At 40.2% G+C, this 21020-nt stretch overlaps 1 protein-coding gene across 1 annotated transcript in view; it reads right to left on the bottom strand.

Annotated features, from left to right (window-relative positions):
* igsf5a (immunoglobulin superfamily, member 5a) overlaps nt 1-21020 on the bottom strand; it is a gene marked incomplete at both ends in the record, with an annotated part of 30712 nt that continues 9692 nt past the window's right edge. The window contains 7 exons of the mRNA XM_083926538.1: nt 1-108; nt 3171-3235; nt 3375-3460; nt 3584-3608; nt 3692-3811; nt 5557-5847; nt 6783-7094. Coding sequence (XP_083782664.1) covers nt 1-108; nt 3171-3235; nt 3375-3460; nt 3584-3608; nt 3692-3811; nt 5557-5847; nt 6783-7094 — 1007 coding nt within the window. The remainder of the gene's footprint in view (nt 109-3170; nt 3236-3374; nt 3461-3583; nt 3609-3691; nt 3812-5556; nt 5848-6782; nt 7095-21020) is intronic.

Below are 21020 nucleotides of genomic sequence, written 5' to 3'. Positions count from 1 at the left end.
TCATACAATGGTGACATGTCTGTGTTTCCTGCAGCGTGATTCGTCCACAGTGTTGTAGGCACTATTGTAGCCATTTCCTGCCTGGTTAGCGTTCACACTACCAGGCACCTAAAAATCAAAAGCAAAACACATATGACATTAGTAATGTATCCAATTTGCCCTTGCAGTTAAACAGTGTAGATTCATATTTCACCAGCATTCCCCTCCTTTCTGTTTCACAACAAAGTTTATATAACACATAAACTGTGTAACCATTGATCTACAAAAAGTTTATCATCTTACCAGGCTGTAATTGAGGATTTGAATAATGTACTATTTGTTTATGAAGTACCTCATTCATTACTTGAAGTAGTTGAATGATCAAGCAATAAATTATCCATACTATGCCTGATAAATGCCACATAAAGTGATTACCTTCATTATAATTAAAGATGCTTAATGCACATGGTTGGTAATGTCTTCATTTCATTTGTACGAGCCATACTAAGGGATCTAAATACATTATAAAGACACCCCATGCCTTGTGTGTTAGTAAAGCCGAGGGCTATGACAAAACAGTAGTATTTCTACACCCTGGTAATGGAGTATGGCAGTGTGAGTGCAGTGCAGGCAATATAGGCTTGTGTGTGGTAAATGACTGAAATGTAAATGTTCCAATGGCATATCAAAGCTTTTTTAGCCTTAAAGCTCTAGGCATGGCGATTTTGTTCAGTCAGTATGTTGGGCCACCGCTTTGAGGCAACTACTGAATGGATTGCCATTAAATTTGGTACAGATGGAAATGGTGCTGCCAAAATTAATTGTAGTAATTTTGTGAACTTCTGTTTATCTATTAAACTCACTCAGTCACTGTTTCAACCACTTCTCACTTCCCCAGGCCCCTGCATTGTAATTCTTCATCCATCCACTAAATAATCTCAGACTCTCCCACCTGTCCCAGTCTCTCCCATGCACCTGACTCTCCCATGCACCTGCTCACCTGGGGCACGTTCAATCTATGGTTGTCGGGTTGAACGACATGTTTCTCTGAAGCAGTGTGAAACGTGTGTGGTGGGCATTGTAATATGTTTTCTCATTTGTGCGTGTGTCTGAGGTGTAACCCTATCAGCAGTGGCATATATATCAACTCTGCCATATTAAAAAGGTAGTGTGCACAATGGATGCAACTAAAGTCATACACGCAGAAAGACAGAGCAATGAATAAACTCACACATTCTTATCAGAGGAGGAAAAAGATTAATTGGAGAACATCCATTGGCAGTCTAGCTATCATTGACTGTGCTCTACTGATTGCCAATATCAATAAAGTTTCCTTTCTATATCTAAATATTTATCATATTTACATGAAAATGACTTTCATTTCATAGTCACATGAGGGGAGAACCTTTATATATACTTAAGTAATATGGATAGGTTCTCAGGTGTCGTAGTTGCAAAGCTTGCGTAACACAATAAATGGTTCTAAGCACCTTGCTTCGTTTTGTTGGGCTGAATGCACTCTGTTTCCATATTCCCTCATCAGCTCTGCAGTATGTTTACGTATGCGCTCAACCATCTGTACCTGCCTGCCTGTAAGCATATGTATCTCAACTAGATCTTCAGCTCTGCTTATCTTCACTTCTTCAATAAGTGATTGAACTGTTCCTGTCTGGTGGATTGTATGTGTTAGGGCCCATTCCCTGTTGCCTCGCACCAACCTGCCTGACACAAAACTTGGTTCAATACATTCATGTTTTCCACACAATGTCCAATATTTGCAAAACCAATTACATTCCCATCAGCCTCAGTTGTATGTTAATTTGTGTTCAGTGCTCATTATTAATGTTAGCATCCTTACATGCTAAATTAGGATAGACTACTATAGTCTACCTGCTAAACATTCATTATTTAGCATCATGAGCATGTTAGCATGCTGACTTTAGCATTAAGCTCAAAGCACTGCTGTGCCTCAGTACCATAGACTGTATGAAATATGGATCTAGTTTCTGTGATGTCAACCATACGCAGAGGCACTGCTTGCCAGCACGCAGGGCAGGTGACTGCTTGGGGCCCCGGTCCAGTAGCGGCCCCCCTAGGGCTGAGAAACTTTAAACTACACCACTGACAATACTCAAAGTTTGCAATGACAGTAGGAGACCTCCAAAGTTTTTATAGTTCTGGTTTTATTGTTCATTTTTCCTTGTTTTTTTACAGTTCTTCGTATCAAAGTGTTTTTTAATGTTTATATTCATATTTTGAAAATAACTAAAATGTGCACTTTTGAAAGAAAAAATGTTTACATTTCCAAATGTTTTGGTTGTAAGGTGCACCCTGTAAATTTTTGCCTTGAGCCCCAACAGACTCTAGAATCGCCTCTGCCCATTGGTTTCAAAAGACTCAAAATGATGCTCAAAGTAGGCGCCTCCCAGGGGCTCTGGCTGTCGCCATCTTGCCAGTGCCTGACTAACTTCCAACTAATCCAGAAATGGGCAAAGAGGTAGAGCGTGGATGGAGCTGAGGTGGGCCAAATGAAGTCTGACAGCACCAACCTGTCACTCAAAGCTGCATGCTCTTAATTATGCAAAACCTTAAGCCTTAATATAACTTAAACTAGTAAATTATATAAAAATGCACCCCCTGTACAGTTGGGGACATGGGGAAATTACCAAAACCGTTTTTGTGCCAGGCGGTAAAGATGTTAATTTCTGCTGTAAAGTTGGGCATTTGGACACAAGGGTCTATGGGGATTTGTTCATAGACATAGTCACCTGAGGCTCTGCACTTTTTGGCTCTTCCACACTGGCTTCATTTCTCAGCCCTGGAGGTCTACACTTGCCACTACAGCCTCACAGTCATGATCTTACTTAAGAGAGGACATTCCACATGATACCAATTTAGGGACTGTATAAATATTACTAGAATAGTGAAGAGGGATAAATCATATATTTCAGTTTTAAAATTCCAAGATCTTCCATAGCATTATTAATATTTCACTTGGATCTGCAGCACTCTCTCCCTAATTTCTCAAAATATAGCACTGTGTTGGTACAACTTGTTCCATCATGAATAACAAAGCATAAAGAAGAAGGCATAGAATACAAAACAGTTACCAGATATTTACTTCGTTGCACCACTGTATGTCATCATTTCCTACTGCTTATCATTGTGTACTGCTGACATCACAACCCTACCTCAGAAACATTGGTGCCGTTTGTCTGGAAAAAGCCACTGTCATTGAGTTCACTGGGAGTAACACCTGTGAGCAGAAACGAGAGACAGGAGAGAGAAGTTAGGACTATATTGTGTCCAAAAATGTCTTGGTATAGTATTGCGAGTGCCAAAGATGTTCATTTAAAGCGTGTGTGTCTTTGTGCACATGCACTTGTGAGTCTTACTCTCCGGCACATATCCTGCATTCCCTTGTCCCTGTTTCTGTTCGGCTGCATTGACAACACTTATCTGGCTCTGTGTCCTCACTCTTCTGCTGCACACAAACATGAATAACAACAGCCGTTTCACTGTATGTTGAAACATGTAGAAGCACATACCGTTATGTAGAGGTGGGAGTAGGGAAGAAATATATATAATTCTGTTGGCCTCTTACCTCATCTCATCTTGGTAGTTGGTTTCTGGAGAAGATTGTAAGGGAGCAAATTAGTTTGATTTCATTTGTGATTTTGGACAGACAATATAGACACAATGAGGGACTTACGTTTTTCTTTTTTGCGTTTGTAGCAGAAGATGATTCCAATGATAAGCAAAACCAGCAGAGCAAAACCTCCAATGGACACGACCACAGCTATTAGCACGGTCCAGTCAGTAGGCTTGGGAACTGTTGCAGTAGGGACAACCAGCATTAAGAGGGAGACTCCAATTATTCTCAAATTAAACTGTTGAATTGAAAATATTGAGCACAACCAAAAGGAGGAAAGCAGCATAATATTAACTTCATGAAAACAGATAGCGAGCACTCTGAAAAGCCTGTTGCCCCTACATTTACATTGCTATTCTCTCTAATATGTTCTGTTTAGATGGGGAATGTGTGGAGAGGGATCATTGCATAAATACAGCCTGAATAGAGGATGCTAATGAGAGAATTTAGTCTGGCATATCTCCCATGGGTTTGCACCTTTCAGTCACAGACACTGAGACTGCTGCTTATCCAAAGCAGTCTGTCATCCCCCATAACCCCTTATCACTAACATACTGTATGTCTCTCATCCAGGCTGTGTCCAAATAAAACACATTCCTCATACTCAACCAAATTGTCTTTCTCTTTCCCCTCCTAAATGTAGATTGCTACAGAACTCTTTTCTCATTTCGCTGCTTCTTAGTCTTGGACATCATGTTATCCATGCTATCTGTGTGCAGCTCCTGTTTGAAACTGTACACTCGGGCTGTTTCTGCTAATGTAATTTATTTACAATATGTGTTAAATGGGTTTTCTATTCAATTAAAATGTGATTTTATTAGATTATTCTTGAGCTGGACAGGTCATATGGTCAGGAGAGGAGGGTCTATTTGTGGATTCTCAGACATTTCTAAGACAAGGACTTAAATAATGTACATCAATGCAGCACTGGGGTATTAAAGATATCACATTATTCAACATCTGACAAAGCAGTAATGTGTCTTTCACTCCTTTTTTCTGAATTAAGAATGTAATATTTGAATGTTGGCTTTAACCACACTGTGTAGAAATGGTGTATTCTTTAGCCATGCTTGCTGTTCTGCTCTGGGGTGGGCAATGTCTGTCTCTTGGTCGCTCCGCTGCTGTCCAGACTGGAATATCTCAACTTTTGGATGGATTGCAATTCCAATTTGGTGCACACATTCATGTCCCCCTCAGGATAAATTGTAATAACTTTGGTGATCCCTTATCTTTTCACATAGCATCATCTTTAAGTCAAAAATTTGATTTGTCTCTTAGTTTATGACCAAATACCTGCAAAACCAACACATTCCTAACATCCCAACTCGTCAATAAAGCCGATTTGTCAGGACCCTTTTGGCGTCACTTTCAATGCACCGGGTAACCATGAGCATCAGCCACTACGGCCGCTGTTTTAAACACGAGGAACATGTGTTTAACATTGTGCATTCAAATAAATGTTATGTGGTTAAGTTTAGGCAACAAGACCACTTGGTAATGATATTCTGCCCATACACACCGGAATTTCACCTGGACCAGCGGGCTGAACGGTCATGTAATGGTTGTTTTGGTGCCTAAATCTAATGACACCAAAAACAACCATCGCAGTCGACGTCCGGTCTGTTGCCGTCTCGCGGTCGACTTCTGTTCACTGTTTTGTAAGATAATGTGTGTGCCGAACTTTTGAAACAATATCCTACAAACCTTTTGATGTGAATACGTTGGATGTGAAATGTTAGCATTTATCTCAAAGCACCATTGTACCTAAGTACAGCCTCACAGAGCCCCTATAGTGTAGTAGTGGACTAGTCTTATTGATACTAGTGCCAGGCATCCAAAGAACAAGATTTTCACATCCTACACTTGTGGAATAAGCAACTAGCAACAAAACGGTTAGATTTTTCTCATTTGGAAGATCTTCTTACCAACAACCAAGAAGACAGAGCTGAATTGTGGGTTTGGTAATGTCTGCACAGTTGCCCAACACTCCACTGTGGTGTTGCTGACTGCCTGAAACTTCAGGAAACTGGTGGAGTTGAAGGCATCCCCATCAGCCATGCTGGTGGTGTTGTACAGGCTGCTGTTCACAGCTGCACCATTTCGGCTCCAGCTGACAGTAGGTATGGGGAACCAGGCAGATGTTACACACTGGAACTCCACCTGCTGGTCCTGCACCACCGTCACGTTTCCTCCCATGATGTTGACTGAACCGCTATCTGAGGAACAAAAACAGGGACAGAGGAGGGGTGAAGTCAGGAATACAGCATGTTTTTAGGATTCTGACCCAGTAATCAGCTTAGCTTTGAACAATTGAATTATTATATTATATGTTCAAGGACCAGGTTCAAGGTTAATTTATTGTCATGCTACAACACAAAGTCGCACAACGAAATGTGCGTTGTAGTTCCTTTATGCTCCACAATCGTGGACAAAAAGTTATTATCCTCTGAGAACTAAAAAGAAGTAATTGCAGCATATTTCCACATCTTGTTCCAGTATGGATGAAAATCGCTGTAAAGTGACAGTAATGAACATACAGTCGTTTCTCTATGTAATGCCCCTGTGAAAGTAAGGATGATAATGAGCCCTACACTGGCCATCTAGTGTCACGCTACAAGCAGAGGATGACAGGTGTGTGTGTGTGTGTGTGTGTGTGTGTGTGCGTGTGTTAGTATGTGAATATGTGCAGGCCCATCTAAAATAAGTGTGGTTTGACCGTTGTTCTATGTCTTTAAAGCTTCTTTGTCATCTTGTTCATCAGATATTCTTTTTCATTTGATGTTATTGCCAGAGGCTGCTGACAAGACAGACAAATGGAGCTCACTGCTGCCCTCCAGAGTGCATCACAGTCACTACATCTCCCTCACAACTATACCAAGAGCTTTTTTCTAGTGTGAATGTAGAAATATTGAGCTGCATTGAAAAATGAGTGCAATACGTAGGATAGTGTCTGGAGGAGGGCAGTTTGCATATACCTCAGTATCACTGAGACACCGAAGAGAACTTCCTCTTGTGTTTTTTTGTATCCATAGGGAGGTCATAGGTCAAAGGACAGCTACTACGCAGCATATGTCTCCCAAAGTACCAAACACCACCTTACCCAAAGTCATTAAACATATAACTGCAGCCTGGCTGATGTTAATGACCCTACCTTGTACATAAAGCTGTGCTGTCTTGGATCCATACTCCCCCAGCACACGGCAAACGACCGCCCCAGACTCCCCGCGGGTGACGTTTTGGATGGTGAACTCTACACAGCTGGTGTCACCACTGGAGCAGAATCTGGCAGAGAACTGCTCTGAGGATGAGGTTACATCACCAGTGGCACGAATAGTGAGGACTAGAAATCCTCGGACATCCCAGGTCATGACCTCCCAGTTTCCTCGCACCGTGGCGTTGAAATGTACATCAGAGCCATGTAGCACTGTTGAATTCAGCGGCTCCAGCTGGAGCTGTCCTGACACTGTTGAATGTAAAAGAGACTACACGTCAGGCAGGAGTGATGCAAAGTTTATCACAGAAGAAATCCTCTTTGGATCTTGTTATTATGGCCCTCTTTAATGTCATCATGCCATCTTGTATGTAGGAACTATATAAAGACTAGATTTGGGATTAAATGCACATTTTGCTCTGTGTTGTGATGACTGACTATTGTCGCTCTTAAAACTTTAAACGCAGTGCCTGCTAATGTTTAGTTTGTAGGGTACGGCAAAATGTAACACAGGGATATAAGAAGTTTGCTGCCAAGTATTACATTTTCTTAGGTCTTAGAAGAAAAAAACATATAGATTAATACATTTATTTTATTTCAATTCATAATTATAAGTGCCTTCTTTAAGTTTTTGTAATTGATGAAATTGACAGAACAAAAAATATGATTTAAAGAAAAAAAAATAGCAATTGTATTACTCTGGCCTCATTTTAAATGCAACAGATTTGCGATGATGACTATATATACAGTATGAGTTCATCACGCAATGGGAGAGAAGAATTAAATGAAAATAAAACAATTCTTAAATCTGAACTTCTGATTTAGGACAAAGGGAATGCATGCATGCTTGTGGAAGTGCATGACACTCTTTGTCAAAGTCTGTGATTGAGACATGTTTGAGTTTGCTCAAGGTACGTAATTATTACAAAGGACATTGGTTTGGTTTTGTTGCTCCATGACAAGACTGAAACTCAAACACAACATTAATCTGGACCGATCCTTCATGTGTCGAGCATTAAAGCTGAGGAGCTTGAGCATGTTGTCCTGCTGTTGTTGCATACCTTAAGAGTCAGCTGAAGGAAAACTGCTGCTTAAAGCGAGCACGGCTGTTTACGTTCTGATGAGAATGGCTGATTAGATCTGAAACAGTTTGGTTTAGTTTAGCTGTTTCTCTTCTAGGCAGCACAGGGGGTAATGATTAATACCTATGAAGAGCACAAGAAACCTGTCTGACCTGCTGTGGTGTTTAGAGAGTGTTACTCTAAAAGTCCCTGATGGTGATGCAGAGCGTCATCCAACAGCTGTGACTCCATTTGCAAAGTCATTTAAACATCATTCAGTCTTAACTGACAAAAACGTGAGGTGAGTCAGATTCTTTTCAAGTGAGCTAACAACTGAAAGTCACACAGTTGTTGGTCCAGTTGTTTCCTTCTAATCAGAAGTGAAGTAAAGGGGTAAAAGGGAGACACTAACAGATATGACCATGAAACTTCCCCAGTTTATCACTTACATTAAGACAATTCTTTTTTTTTTTGTATCACACGTTATTAAATATGATGTTTAAATATGCAGATGGAGCATCATCTTATTAAATGTGTGTTCGTTTGCATATAAATCCAGGAGAGAAAACATTATAATAAAGCCTGGTTCTAAATGATTGTTTCATGTTGTTGACAGATTAGAGTCAAAGGTTTTTCCACTCCATAAATCATAAAATACTGTCAACAGTATTAAAAATATAGATTTTTGCAATGTTTTTAGGAATAAAATATGTTGTATAAATCACGCTTATATTAGCCTTCTGTAAAAACCATCAGAACATAGATAGAATTACACTGGAAAGTCTGGCAAATCTTCCCCAGTTCATTTTTTTGTATTACAAGTTAAGTAAGAAGAAATATTATGTTTAAATATGCAAATGAGGTACTGCTAACTTTTAGTGAATTTAGAAGAAATCTAATCACGGATACACATGAAGTAAAATAAACCCCTAAATGTGTATTTTGGATGTTTTCTTTCCCCCAGTCTGAAAGAAGACATGTTAAGGATGCAAAATGGTCCAAAATCTCAATTTGCCTCGCAGGTCTTTTAAAACTGCTATCATTAAGTCTCTGCACATGTAGAATGAAATATGTATATATATATATACATATATGTAGGGAATTGTCATAAAACTCTGGTAGGAAATAAGCCATACTTCAGTAGGTATTTGGACAACAAACTGTAAGAATCCAGATAAAATATCACTCTTGTGTTTATTTTCTACCTTCTGTTCAGTTCAGCAGGTTTAGACAGACTTTATAAAATCATCTGAAAAATGAATGCTGACCTCCAGTTACACACAGTAACAAACAGATGTGGAAGAGGTTAGGCCGTGATCTCCAGAAATCAGTCATGCTAGTGTTATCCTGAAGGATGAGAAAGAAAACCATGTTGAGAAAAGGCTGCAAATAATGACTCCGAAAACAGAAAACACATATTTAAATGCAGATATCTTGATTCTAATGAACTGAAATGAAAGCTGGAGGACAATCAGGCAGGCATTTGATGCTAGCTGTGACAGTAGAATATTATGATTTTGCAGGTAAAGAATAAATAAAAGCTCTCCAATTAATGACACAAGACCAAACACTCAGCATCCGCGTCTCTGTCAACAGAGGGCAGAGCGTCATGACAATGTGGATGACATCCTCAACTAGGACTTAGCTTGATTGCGGCTCTTCTAGATACTGACTAATATTATTGAAAGATTTTTTGAAATTCTTTGAAATTGTGTTTAAATGAAATCTAAAAGCTTGTTTCATATTTCTGCCCTTTCACAATGGGAGTGTACCTAATCAGAGGTTTACAGGTTGTTTAATTGGTCAAATTTTGTTGGTGTAATCATCTATTTTGTTGATTCATTACTTTAGTTGGTTTATTTAATCACAAAAATCTAATATATAACACATATATATATATATATATATATATATATATATATATATATAACAAAAAATCTTGTATTATCCTCCTATTGTCTTTTATTTCTTTTCTTTTCTCAAATGTTTTTCTTACTTGTTCCAAACAAAAAGCTAACCTATATCATTCCATCATTCATTCACACAAAATGGATATATCACAGAAAGAAAGCCTATAGTACACAGTTGTATTCCTCCTATTTGTGTTACTTCCTCACTCCAAACTGTTTGAATGCAGTACATATGGTCACGCTTAGGTTTTCCTTGTTAGCGTTGATATCCAAAAATACAACTCCGATAAATTGTCTCAGTAGATGAAATCTCTGCCTTCATAGCTAAATATTACTCAGAAGTAAATGCATCTTTAGTGAAATGAACTTACTGCTTGAGAGCTGCGGTGTGTGAAATGGATCAAAGCTTCATTTCCTGAAAGAGCAGGTGAGCAGCAGGACTCCATCTGAGGCTGCGGAACTCTCACTGGGGGCAAAGTTCAGGTGCAGCCATTGAAACCCAGCCCACATCACCTCAGTGTACCTGTCTGTCACTCAGTGATAATGTGTGGCTGTGGGTGTGAGGCTGATGTATCACCTGCTGGCAGAGTAAGGTGCTTGTGAGTCAGTCAGCTTAAGGCTGTTTTTATTGCCTGGTATGCTTTGGTGAAATATAGTGTTTAATTATGTGTGTTATATTTTCCACTGTGACCCTGTTACAAAATATTCATGTCGTCACTTATTCTTCCATTACCTTAATTCTTATTTCATTCTGTCTTATGTAATTCTTCTGAAGGGATAAGCAGTCCGTTCCAGTTAGGGCTGAGAGGGAGAGAGAGCAAAAAAAACAACAACAAAAAATAAAAAACAAATGTGAAATAATAGACAAAAAGAAGAAAAACAATAACAACACACAAACAAAAAAAGAGAAAATGACTTTCCTGAAACAGTGGCCAAAATAATATCCAGAAGTATAGTATTATGAAGTATATAAACTTTTTGACAAAATGCAAAAGAAAAAAAATTGGACAATGTTGTTTTTTTGATGATGTCATGTAGGTCTGTGCACCAATCAGACTGGAATAATAACTGAGTGAGAATCTGATGACAGCTGCTTGTGTCCATCAAATCGGATCCAACCACAGTCACACAGGCTAGCTGAGTTAGTCAGTGTTTATCTTTTAATAAATAAGTCTTATAAATAGGGTTTACTTTTATCATTGATTAATTACTTTTAGTACCTTGTGGAGTTTTTGACCATGAGTAGTGTTATGGAGCAGTGTTGGTCCCCATGAATACAGTATTGCTGATTGCTTCATGTTATTCCCCTTATCAACAGCTGATGGCGGTAACGCACAACACAGTGTATAGTGTGCCCACAAAGGCTGTGAAGAAGACTTGTAGCAGGTAGGATGATGCAAACAATTCAGAATTGAAAATATTTCCTGAAAAAATGATTTTACCAAAGTAACACTGAATGTAAACATAACTTTAGTTTGTTTACAAGTAAACCCCGGAGGGCACCTTTAAGGTCTGGAGTCAGACGCTTTATAGGTGCTGTTCTTGAAATCCATCATCCATCATCTTCAACCGCTTGTCCCTATCAGGGTCGCGGGGAGCTGGAGCCGATCCCAGCTGACATCGGGCGTGAGGCGTGGTACACCCTGGACAGGACGCCAGTCTATCACAGGGCACATAGAGACGAACAGAGACAGACAACCATTCACAGTCACACATACGGACAATTTAGAGTCATCAATTAAACAATTAACCTAACACTTGTATGTCTTTGGATGGGGGAGGAAGCCGGAGAACCCAGAGAGAATGGTTGGGAAGAACATGCAAACTCCCCACAGAAGGGCCCCAGCCCAGATTCAAACCAGGAACCCTCTTGCCGTAAGACGACAGTCCTAACCACCACACACCACACCACTCGGCCCCCCGCTGTACTTAAATACTGAACAAAATTCAGTCTGGGCTGGGGTTGCCACCACATGGCTTTCACCAGAGTTTGATAGTCTGGGACAGGAATGGCTGCACATGGGTCTTGCCTCTGATGTGAAAAGCATGGAGGTGGAGGAGCTGTAATGGTGGTAGCTAGTACTGCTAGCCTTAAGCCAACAATGGCAGTAGTGCTCCCACTGACAAGCTCATTTCTGCTGCTCAGCACTGTACACTACCCAGGCCGTGCTTCTGTGGGAGGTCAGTGCTCAAACAGAGGTGACGTTAACTGTCCCAATATGAGCACCGGTCTCCAGAGGAAGTCCAGCCTGGGCAGCACGCGGCAGCGGTGAGTCGCCTGTGACTAGCCAGTCAGCAGGACAACATGAAGGAAGGAGTCAACAGTTTCAACAGCCTGTTCTCATTCCCTGGTCATCAAACTCTGATGCCAAAGGGAGGGACTCACATACACTAACATGCAAGTGCGGCCGGACCAGCTCAAAACAAAGAGCAGAGACGCTCGGATTACAACACACACACACACAGAAGGAGAGTGACTTCATTCTCTGCTCACGATGCCTTTAATCCACTATATATTTACATGGCATATATTTATTAATGCTCTGTTGTGTACAGGACCTTTACAGTCCTGTCACACCCAGAAGTTCACAGTCAGGAGAATCCATTGGAAGTTGCTCACTCTCTAATTATTTCAAATTGGGTGTGCGATCACAGATTGTTATCTAGTCATTCATTATTGTGCAATTAAGCAGAGACTCTGCGTAATTAGACAGGTGGTCCCGTTGTTTTCAACACCCTGTAAGTGGAGTTCCATGTTGCTTTTGTTACACATCATCTGACAGCTGGAAGTTCATTTGCAAGTTAGTGCATTGTAACAAAATACATTCACTACAATATTGGAGTGTACTTTGTGTTAGTATTTCCATTTAACTCTATATTCATGCTTTTTACTCCACGATATTTATTTAACTACTAGTTATTACCTTTCAGAATAATATTTGAAAATGCTGTTCAGACTCTTTTTCAGCCGGACACTGTTATCATCTCACTGTGGTTGCCCGACCCTATTTGTTCTATTTCCTGGTATGATTTCTTTATTCAGTTATAAATGTATTTTACTTTGAAAAGAAGCCTCCTTTATTTCCTATTGTATATTTGGTTTCCTCTTATCCTATCTCATCCAAGATGGAGTTAGTTGATTCCCAATTTAGATTGTTTTCTAGATTAAAAGTTTCTTATTTAATTTATCCAATTAATTCATTTTTTTTGTTTTTCCTAAATTCTCCCTCCATTAACCCTCAAATTGTTAGTAATCCATTAACTTAACTCCAATCTTTTAGGATCTATATGTTTTAATTTAGCTGAAGGGAATACTCTCAGAAGGCAAAGCTCTCGACCTACCGGTCAATCTTGGTTCCTACCCTCACCTATGGTCATGAAAGCTGGGTCATGACCGAAAGAACGAGGTCACTGGTACAAGTGGCTGAAATGGGTTTCCTCAGGAGGGGGGCTGGAGTCTCCCTTAGAGAGAGGGGGAGAAGTTCAGCCATCCGTGAGGAACTCGGAGTAGAGTCGCTGCTCCTTTGCGTTGAAAGGAGCCAGTTGAGGTGGTTCGGGCATCTGTAAGTATGCCCCCTGGGCGCCTCCCTAGGGAGGTGTTCCAGGCACGGCCAGCTGGGAGGAGGCCTCGGGGAAGACCCAGGACTAGGTGTAGAGATTAGATCTCCACACTGGCCTGGGAACGCCTCAGGATCCCCCAGTTAGAGCTGCTTAATGTGGCCCGGGAAAGGGAAGTTTGGGGTCCCCTGCTAAAGCTGCTGCCCCCGCGACCAGACCCTAGATAAGAGGTTGAAGATGAGATGAAGGGAATATCACTGTTGTGGCCTTGTTTATTTGTTTGTAAATTTTTCTAAGTTCTTTTCCAATAAAAAGATTTGGAAATAATTTCCGATTGCAGTTCTTGTTTACAGCAATTAGTTTACCTGTTTTATTGTTATACTTTATATTATGTTTTATTTCTTTATTGTACGCATCTTGTTGCCAGTAATTAGTCATATTCCTTTTATTGTATTGAAGTAGTTTTGAACTGGTATGATTTCAAGCCTCCTTAAAGTAAATAGGACTGAAGTTTAGCTGTGGGTGGGGGTTTTCATGTTTTTTAAGGTTAATTGAATGATTATATGCTCTTCTACAGGTTGCATGGATTCTCTAAAACTCATTTGATAATGTCTAAAAGGAATCATGCTGAAATAGTTCCTCAGAAGTTTCACTGTCATATGGGTTATCAGCTAACCGTACTTACGTACAAAAGTAAAAGTTATTATGTTGCAGAAAAATGCTACCCCGTGAGTATCATATTATTCACTTATTATTACAGTTGCGCCTCAGGTTTAGGCCTACAGTGAGGACAGGTTACGTTTTAAATAGGCACATGGATTCTGCCCATTTATTTGAGACCTTTTAGGCTCTCACTCAAACTGTTGTTTAGGCCTTACGAACGACTGGTTACAGTTAGGGTCAGTTGACTTTGTGAGGTTTTCATACAACATACTCTCTAGAGGACTCAACAGGCTCTCACTCCTGGCGTTTTGGCCATATTAATGACTGATTGGGTTAAAGGTCAGCAACCTGGAAAGGTTAAAGAGCATGTTAAATATGATACCTAAGAACATTTCAGTGCTAATTCTTTAGTCAAATTTAGTTTGCAGGATGTTTCTGTGGTGGAGAATTTGCCCACTGTGGTGTTTTACTGCTGCAACACTTCAGGGGGCTGGAGTCATGTTCATAGAGGTGTACTGACACTGACTTAAGCTTCACACTACACAACAAGTACTGCAGATAAGCTCCTGACCTAAGAGCTACCCAGACTCAAATCAGGTTTATTTATAGTGTCAGTGCAAACACAGGGATGAGGTTTACTTTTTAAAGACATACTCTACAATAAGCAGGAGGTCAGAGGGCATCTGCCTTGTTGAAGGGACTTCTGACCGACAGTGACCTCTGAGAAAAGAGAGGAGAGGGTAACCTCTAGCAGTGGTTCTCAAACTTTAATACCATTCCCCTCTTTGAAATATTTTTTCATCATATTACCCCCTGTCCAGTGCAAAACATATTTAATATATTCTGTTACAGTCAGTCTACGACGTTCTCCCGAGTCCGGCAAACTTTCATACCTGGGGCCTGGCAGACACTCCTGAGTGCAAGTTGTGCCAGAGGAGGGGCACAATGGAGCACATTTTGAGCTGCTGCCCCAACGTGGTCTCATGGGAGGGCGTATAAATAGCACGCCACTTTTCATGACTTGCATGACTTTTCGCGTGCATGTCTACGCATATTAAGCTTTTCGCGTGTCATTTAACGCCCGTAGTTCCCCAGGGTTAGGGTTAGGGTTAGGGTCAGGGTTAGGGTTAGGGTTAGGGTTAGGGTCAGGGTTAGGGTTAGGGTTAGGGTTAGGGTAAGGGTTAGGGTTAGGGCATTTTACGCCCGTTATTTCAGCCATCCTTCACATCAAATATTGATTTAAACACAACCCTCTGACAGAAAGCTCCACCACTTCGTATTTCTCCGGAAAGTAGCGGAGAAATACGAACACGTGGATTTTCCCTCAATGACATTTATGCGTGAAATGACAACGCCATCTCTGCACTATACAAGTTCATTGAGACTACATGGCGTGAAATGACACGCAAAAAACATGACATGCGTTGTAATTATACGCGAGATGGCTTGAGAGAAATAGCGTGTCATTCACACGCCTTTTGGTGAGACCAGGCTGGCTGCCCAAAGGCGTAAGGAGAGGGGAGGTATCGTTGGTGCCACGACCAAGTTTTTAAATCCTTGGCGGATTCCATCCGCACAGCGATACAGAGCAGCAAGACCCAGGTTGCCCAAAAGCAGTCAATCACGTTTGTTAGAGTGGGGCAGAAGGTAAACCAACCGCCCAACGTTTCAGGAGGGCTCCTCGCTACTGCTCGCGACTGGCAGCTCCAAGTTGACCTGGGAAGGCAACTCAAGTTCCCAGCGAACATGGCTACCACTTCACTCTGCCCAGATATGGTCTAAAGACCGGAGTCCACCAAGCAAGTGGTCCTGCTAGAACTGACTGTCCCATGGGAGGACCGGATTGATGAAGCCAACGAGCGCAAAAGGGCCAAGTATGCTGAGCTCACCAGTGAGTGCTGGAGCAACGGCTGGAAAGCCAGCTGTGAGCCTGTCGAGATCGGGTGCAGAGGTTTCCTGAGTGTTCAAACTCCTTGGTATTAGAGGACTGCAGTTTAAGGAGAGCCACTAAGAACATTCTTGAGGCCACAGAACAGGCCTCAGGGTGGCTGTGGATCCGTAGGGGGGAGCCATGGTACACGCTACTTGTACACAAGCCGGGGGGTTGATCTCCCCTGGTTGGGTCGCCTGGGGGAGAAGGGTGTCCGATGAGAACCTAGGTCCATCGCTGATGATGTGCGTACAAGTATCACTGTAAGGTGTATTAAAGTTCTGTTTGTTGCTGCTGTTGAAAGTTTACAGCAGTTTAAGTGTAATTCTGGTGCAAAAGCATCCCAGAAAACAAAGCACCAATGGGCTTCTTCCTTTTGGATTGACTTTGGTAATCGACTTGGATGGACTTTACTATGAGAGGAGCTGGTACAGGGGCCAGTAGGTAAGTCTTTAAAACACTCTTTTAATAAACTCTGGGTTCACTAACTACGTTTTTGGTGCTTTGTTTTCTGTGTAGAGACTCTTCTCATGCTGCTGCAGAGGTTTGCTGTTATTTTGAGCAGTATTAGTGGTTAAAAAAGACGTTTTAATGCCTTCATCGTACTGCCCCGAGCTAATCAGTGTCAGCCACGTCCGGCTGTTAGCGACTCCCCCTGATTTCTCCGTTAATAGTTGTTACACAAAACAAAACTGTCTCGGTGGCTTATTTGATGTATGTAAGTGCCGAAAAAGACCATGGAATGATTTTGCACTGGAATTACACTCTAACCCCTGCATTGAATATAGGACTATTGAATATAAGATGTGATTTATCAAACCTACATTCACATTTTTATTCTTATCATCTTATTATTATTAAAGGAATTGCACATGACTGATATTAATATCATTTTTAAAAGAGCTCACATATTCTCTGCAATGCACCTACCCCCATTTGAGAAACACTGACCTATAGTATGAAAACTATTGCAGTAAACTTGTGTTTCCCCATATATCTTGGTACCTCATGTATCCAGCCATTAGGGAGAAACCTGTCATGTGGATCTCTAAGCTCTGGCGCTTCAGCAGCTTGATGAATGACGGTGGAGATTTGCATGTGAACAAGAGTTCACACTCCTGCTGTGGGGAGGCCTGTGGACTCGTGATACAGTTTGATAAGTGTCAGCTCATCACCACCAAGGTCATCTGGACTGTTTGGTGTGCCAGGCTGCTGTGCTGTTGGAAGTACATCGCTGAAGGTCTGAACCCCTCTGCAAGTTGAGCTGCAAAATACTTTCCATCTGACTGAGGTTTTCATCTTGACCACTAGAGGTCACTGTCAGATCATGGTCAAAGTGCTGTGCTTTATTCATGCAGAGATATATCCCTTATGTGTGTGGATTTTAAATGCACTTATGCACTTTCCTTTTATTACATCTGCTTCTTCCCAAAACCTTCAGGAATGTATACCATATGGTGCCAATTGTGTAATTCAACCAAGTACATGTAGTCAAATGTAGTACTTAAGTATACTTATGAGGTACTTTATTTCATGGTACTTTATACTTTTACTCACTAACATTTCAGAGGCAAATATTGTACTTTTTGCTCCACTGCATGTGTTTGATAGCTTTGGCTGCTAATTAGGGCTGCTTTACAGATGTATAATATTAATACAAAATAAAAATAAAGAAATAGAGAAATAAATGATGATATTATGATATGATTATGATATAAATTATAAATATTATTATAGGGTGTGCTACCCAGCAGTATATAAAGTAATTAAAATGAGTAATTAAATAAAAATGAATACTTTTACTTTGGTAAGTTCATTTTGATGTTGATATTATTGAACTTTTACTTAAGTAAGAGTTTAAATGCAGGACTTTTACTCATAACAGAGTATTGTTACAGTACAGTATTGACACTTTTACCTAAATCAAATGTTTAAATACTCTACTACGAATAGATTTCACAAATGTTTTCCTCAGGACAATAATTGTGATTTACCTATACAGTAATAAGAATTAATGACTCTTTTTTTATGTTTACAACTGAAATGGGACTGCAAATAGACACATTACTCAGTTTTCTAGATTCTGTTTAAGTGGAATTCTTTGTGCACTAAAATGCACTCATATACAGCAAATGCATAATGTATGGAGTGGTGGAATAAATGTTCAGATCATTTACTTAAATAAAAGTAGTAACACCCCACTATAACAAAATACTGTAAAAGTCCTCCATTCAGAATTTTACCTCGTAGAAAGTTATGTAGTAAAAGCAACACAATGTAATGTAATGTAAGCAGTACTTTGATGTAGTATTTGGCTGAGGTAGAGCTAACTTTAGTTAACTTTAGTTAAATACAATGCATCATCATTGACAAACTGATCGTATGTTTTGTGCATAAAATTTGCAGAAAATCTACAAAGTAACTTGTAAAGGTAGCTGTGGGATAAATGTTAAGGAGTAAAATGTAGAGTATATTTCCCTCCAAAGTGTAGTGGAATAAATAAAAATCGTAGAGAAGCATTAAGTGAAAATTTGAAAGTAAAGCACAAGTACGTCACAATTATTCTCAACAGTACAGTACTAAATGACTTTGTTTCTTTCCTCCACTTACTACTGCTGTATGTTTGAATTGGGTTCCTGGGCAGTCAGTAACTTTGGAAGATAGCTACATGATTTGTTTAACTTGGACTGCAGAAGCTTCACTGAATGCATCCATGCACAAAACAAGGACTGACTTTGTCCTCCATCACCTACATTGGAACTGCATGAGGAGGAACATGGAGGAACAATTACAGCAGCAGTAAAGGTCCCATATTCTGCTTATTTTCAGGTCCATGCTTGTATTTTGGGTGTTTACTAGAACATGTTTACATACTTCAAGGTTTAAAAAACACACATTATGTTTCTCGTACTGTCTGAATATACCTGCATTCCTCTGTCTGAAAGTCCCCCTCCTGAAAAAGCCCAGTCTGCTCTGATTGGTCAGTGTTTTCAGGTCTGCTGCATTTTTGTTCTCGGTGTCTCTGCAGTCTATATGAAGTATATATTAGGCCTCTAGAGGTTAAGGAGTAAATAAATAGTTAATAAAAATTCCTCTTAATGCCACTTATTATTTATTATTATTATTTTTTGACCAGGGATTAATGTACACACTATCTGTGATTATGACCTTGGCACGCCCCGTAGTTTGGGAGATGAGGCAGCGATGCAGCAGTAATGTTGTGGATGGCAAGCAGAAACAAACTTCCTTGAGCATGAATGGATAAAGAGGCTCTTTTGAATGGCAAGTTCAGCTTCAAAGCCCTGACAGATGGTTCTCTCTGTACTGTATTTGTCATGGTTTTGGATTGTTGCATTGATAATAAAAAAAACATACATTTGCATAAAGCTAGCATATTTGTCCACTCCCATGTTGATGAGAGTATTAAAAAAAACTTGAAAAATATCCTGTTGAAAAATGATGGATTAATCCCACATTAACTATGGACAAGCACGCTATTGGTCACAATTAAACCTTTCTATTGAGTACATCTAGTATACTGTATATATAAAGTATAGCTGTGACATCATAACTGTTCAGTCCTCACAGCTCGTTTAAAGGCACAGTTTCTGGATAAGGGCTGTGTGCATTCTCTGTGTTTTGGTACTTTCACAGTAGCATCTTGACCTGCTTCATAGTAAAAAAAAAACAACCTCACTTATAAGCACTATATATGGGACCTTTAATGTGTTATTTAGTGTTTTTCCTTCTATGTTGAAAAAACATTTTAAAAAACCTACAACGGTATATTGTACCAGCATGCACTGTGGCACATTAGTATGCTGTAATTATGCTAATAGATTGTATTCTATATATATATCACATAATCACATGCTTTCAAATAGTTTCTTACTGGATAGGAGCTGTGACTATTTTTCCAGTGTTAAATCTGATAAGGAATAACAAAAAGCATTCACTGAAGCTGGTAAACTAAATAGCATTTCAAAAGGCCTTTGGTGGAACAGCCTCCTGATTATCAGATCTGTGACGCAGAGGAGAAGATGGCAATGTGATCCGTCTATACACTATTGTGTTTATAGGCTCCTCTGGCCTTGGTCATGGTTTTATGAGAGCAGCACTATAGCATGAGCTGGAATGTCTCCAGACACAGCTGGTATTGTATAGGCAGAAGCAAGCAGACAACCATGAAAAACAGGAAGTAGATAGTGGGGGAGGGTCAGCACCAGCAGCCCCTCTGATCCCCTGCATATGGCCTGCAACTGAAGTCATTCCGAGACCCCCTCTGCCACCAGAAGATCATCCCTCATAACCCGTCATGCATGCTCGTCTTTGTGGCTCTTTGACTTCTCAGACTATTGTTTAATTTTATTGTTTGCAAGCAAAGATTAGCTCCATGCAAATGCCCCCCTTATCAGAGGGAATAAGATACGACTCCACAATGCAATACTTTCCATACAAAAAGGCACACCTTCAGAGTATGCATGCATTCTCATTGTGGGATTTGTTTTGGTTGTGTCAGCTGTTGGCTAATCAATGGTTAAAGCTGACTAAGGTGTATTGTTACTGAGCTTATTAAGCCTCCGCCCTCTCTCACATGTAAATGACTGTTAAAGGCAGGTCATGGGCACTCCCCTCCTTTGATTGCTGTGAGTGATCAAATACAACTCATTATCTTATTTTCAGAATCTGCATGTGGCATATTTGTCATTTTGCAGTGTTTATACAGTATATAATATCCCAGACATATATTTTAAATATTCATATGTCCCAACTTAGAAGAACCAAATGTTGCATGGCATAAAAGAATCCTCTTTAAATCAACCTCTGCTCACATTTCCTCTTTAAAAGAAGGTCAATTCTTCAAGTCTAGTTCTCTTTTTTTTGGTTATAATTTTATGATATCAACACAAACATCATGCTGTTCAACTGATTTCACAAGAGGCTAGAACAGTTGCTGTATAGGGTTGAACTATATGTCCTCCATGTTGGTTCATGCTGTGAACTCTGGTGGCTCAGGAGCCCCTCTCACACAAACTGGTGTTATCTGGCTTTACCC

This window comes from Echiichthys vipera (assembly GCF_963691815.1).
Source record: "Echiichthys vipera genome assembly, chromosome: 14".
In the NCBI taxonomy this organism is placed as follows: domain Eukaryota; kingdom Metazoa; phylum Chordata; class Actinopteri; order Perciformes; family Trachinidae; genus Echiichthys; species Echiichthys vipera.
Note: the sequence above shows the minus strand (reverse complement) of the source record. Positions and strands in the feature narration are given on the sequence as shown.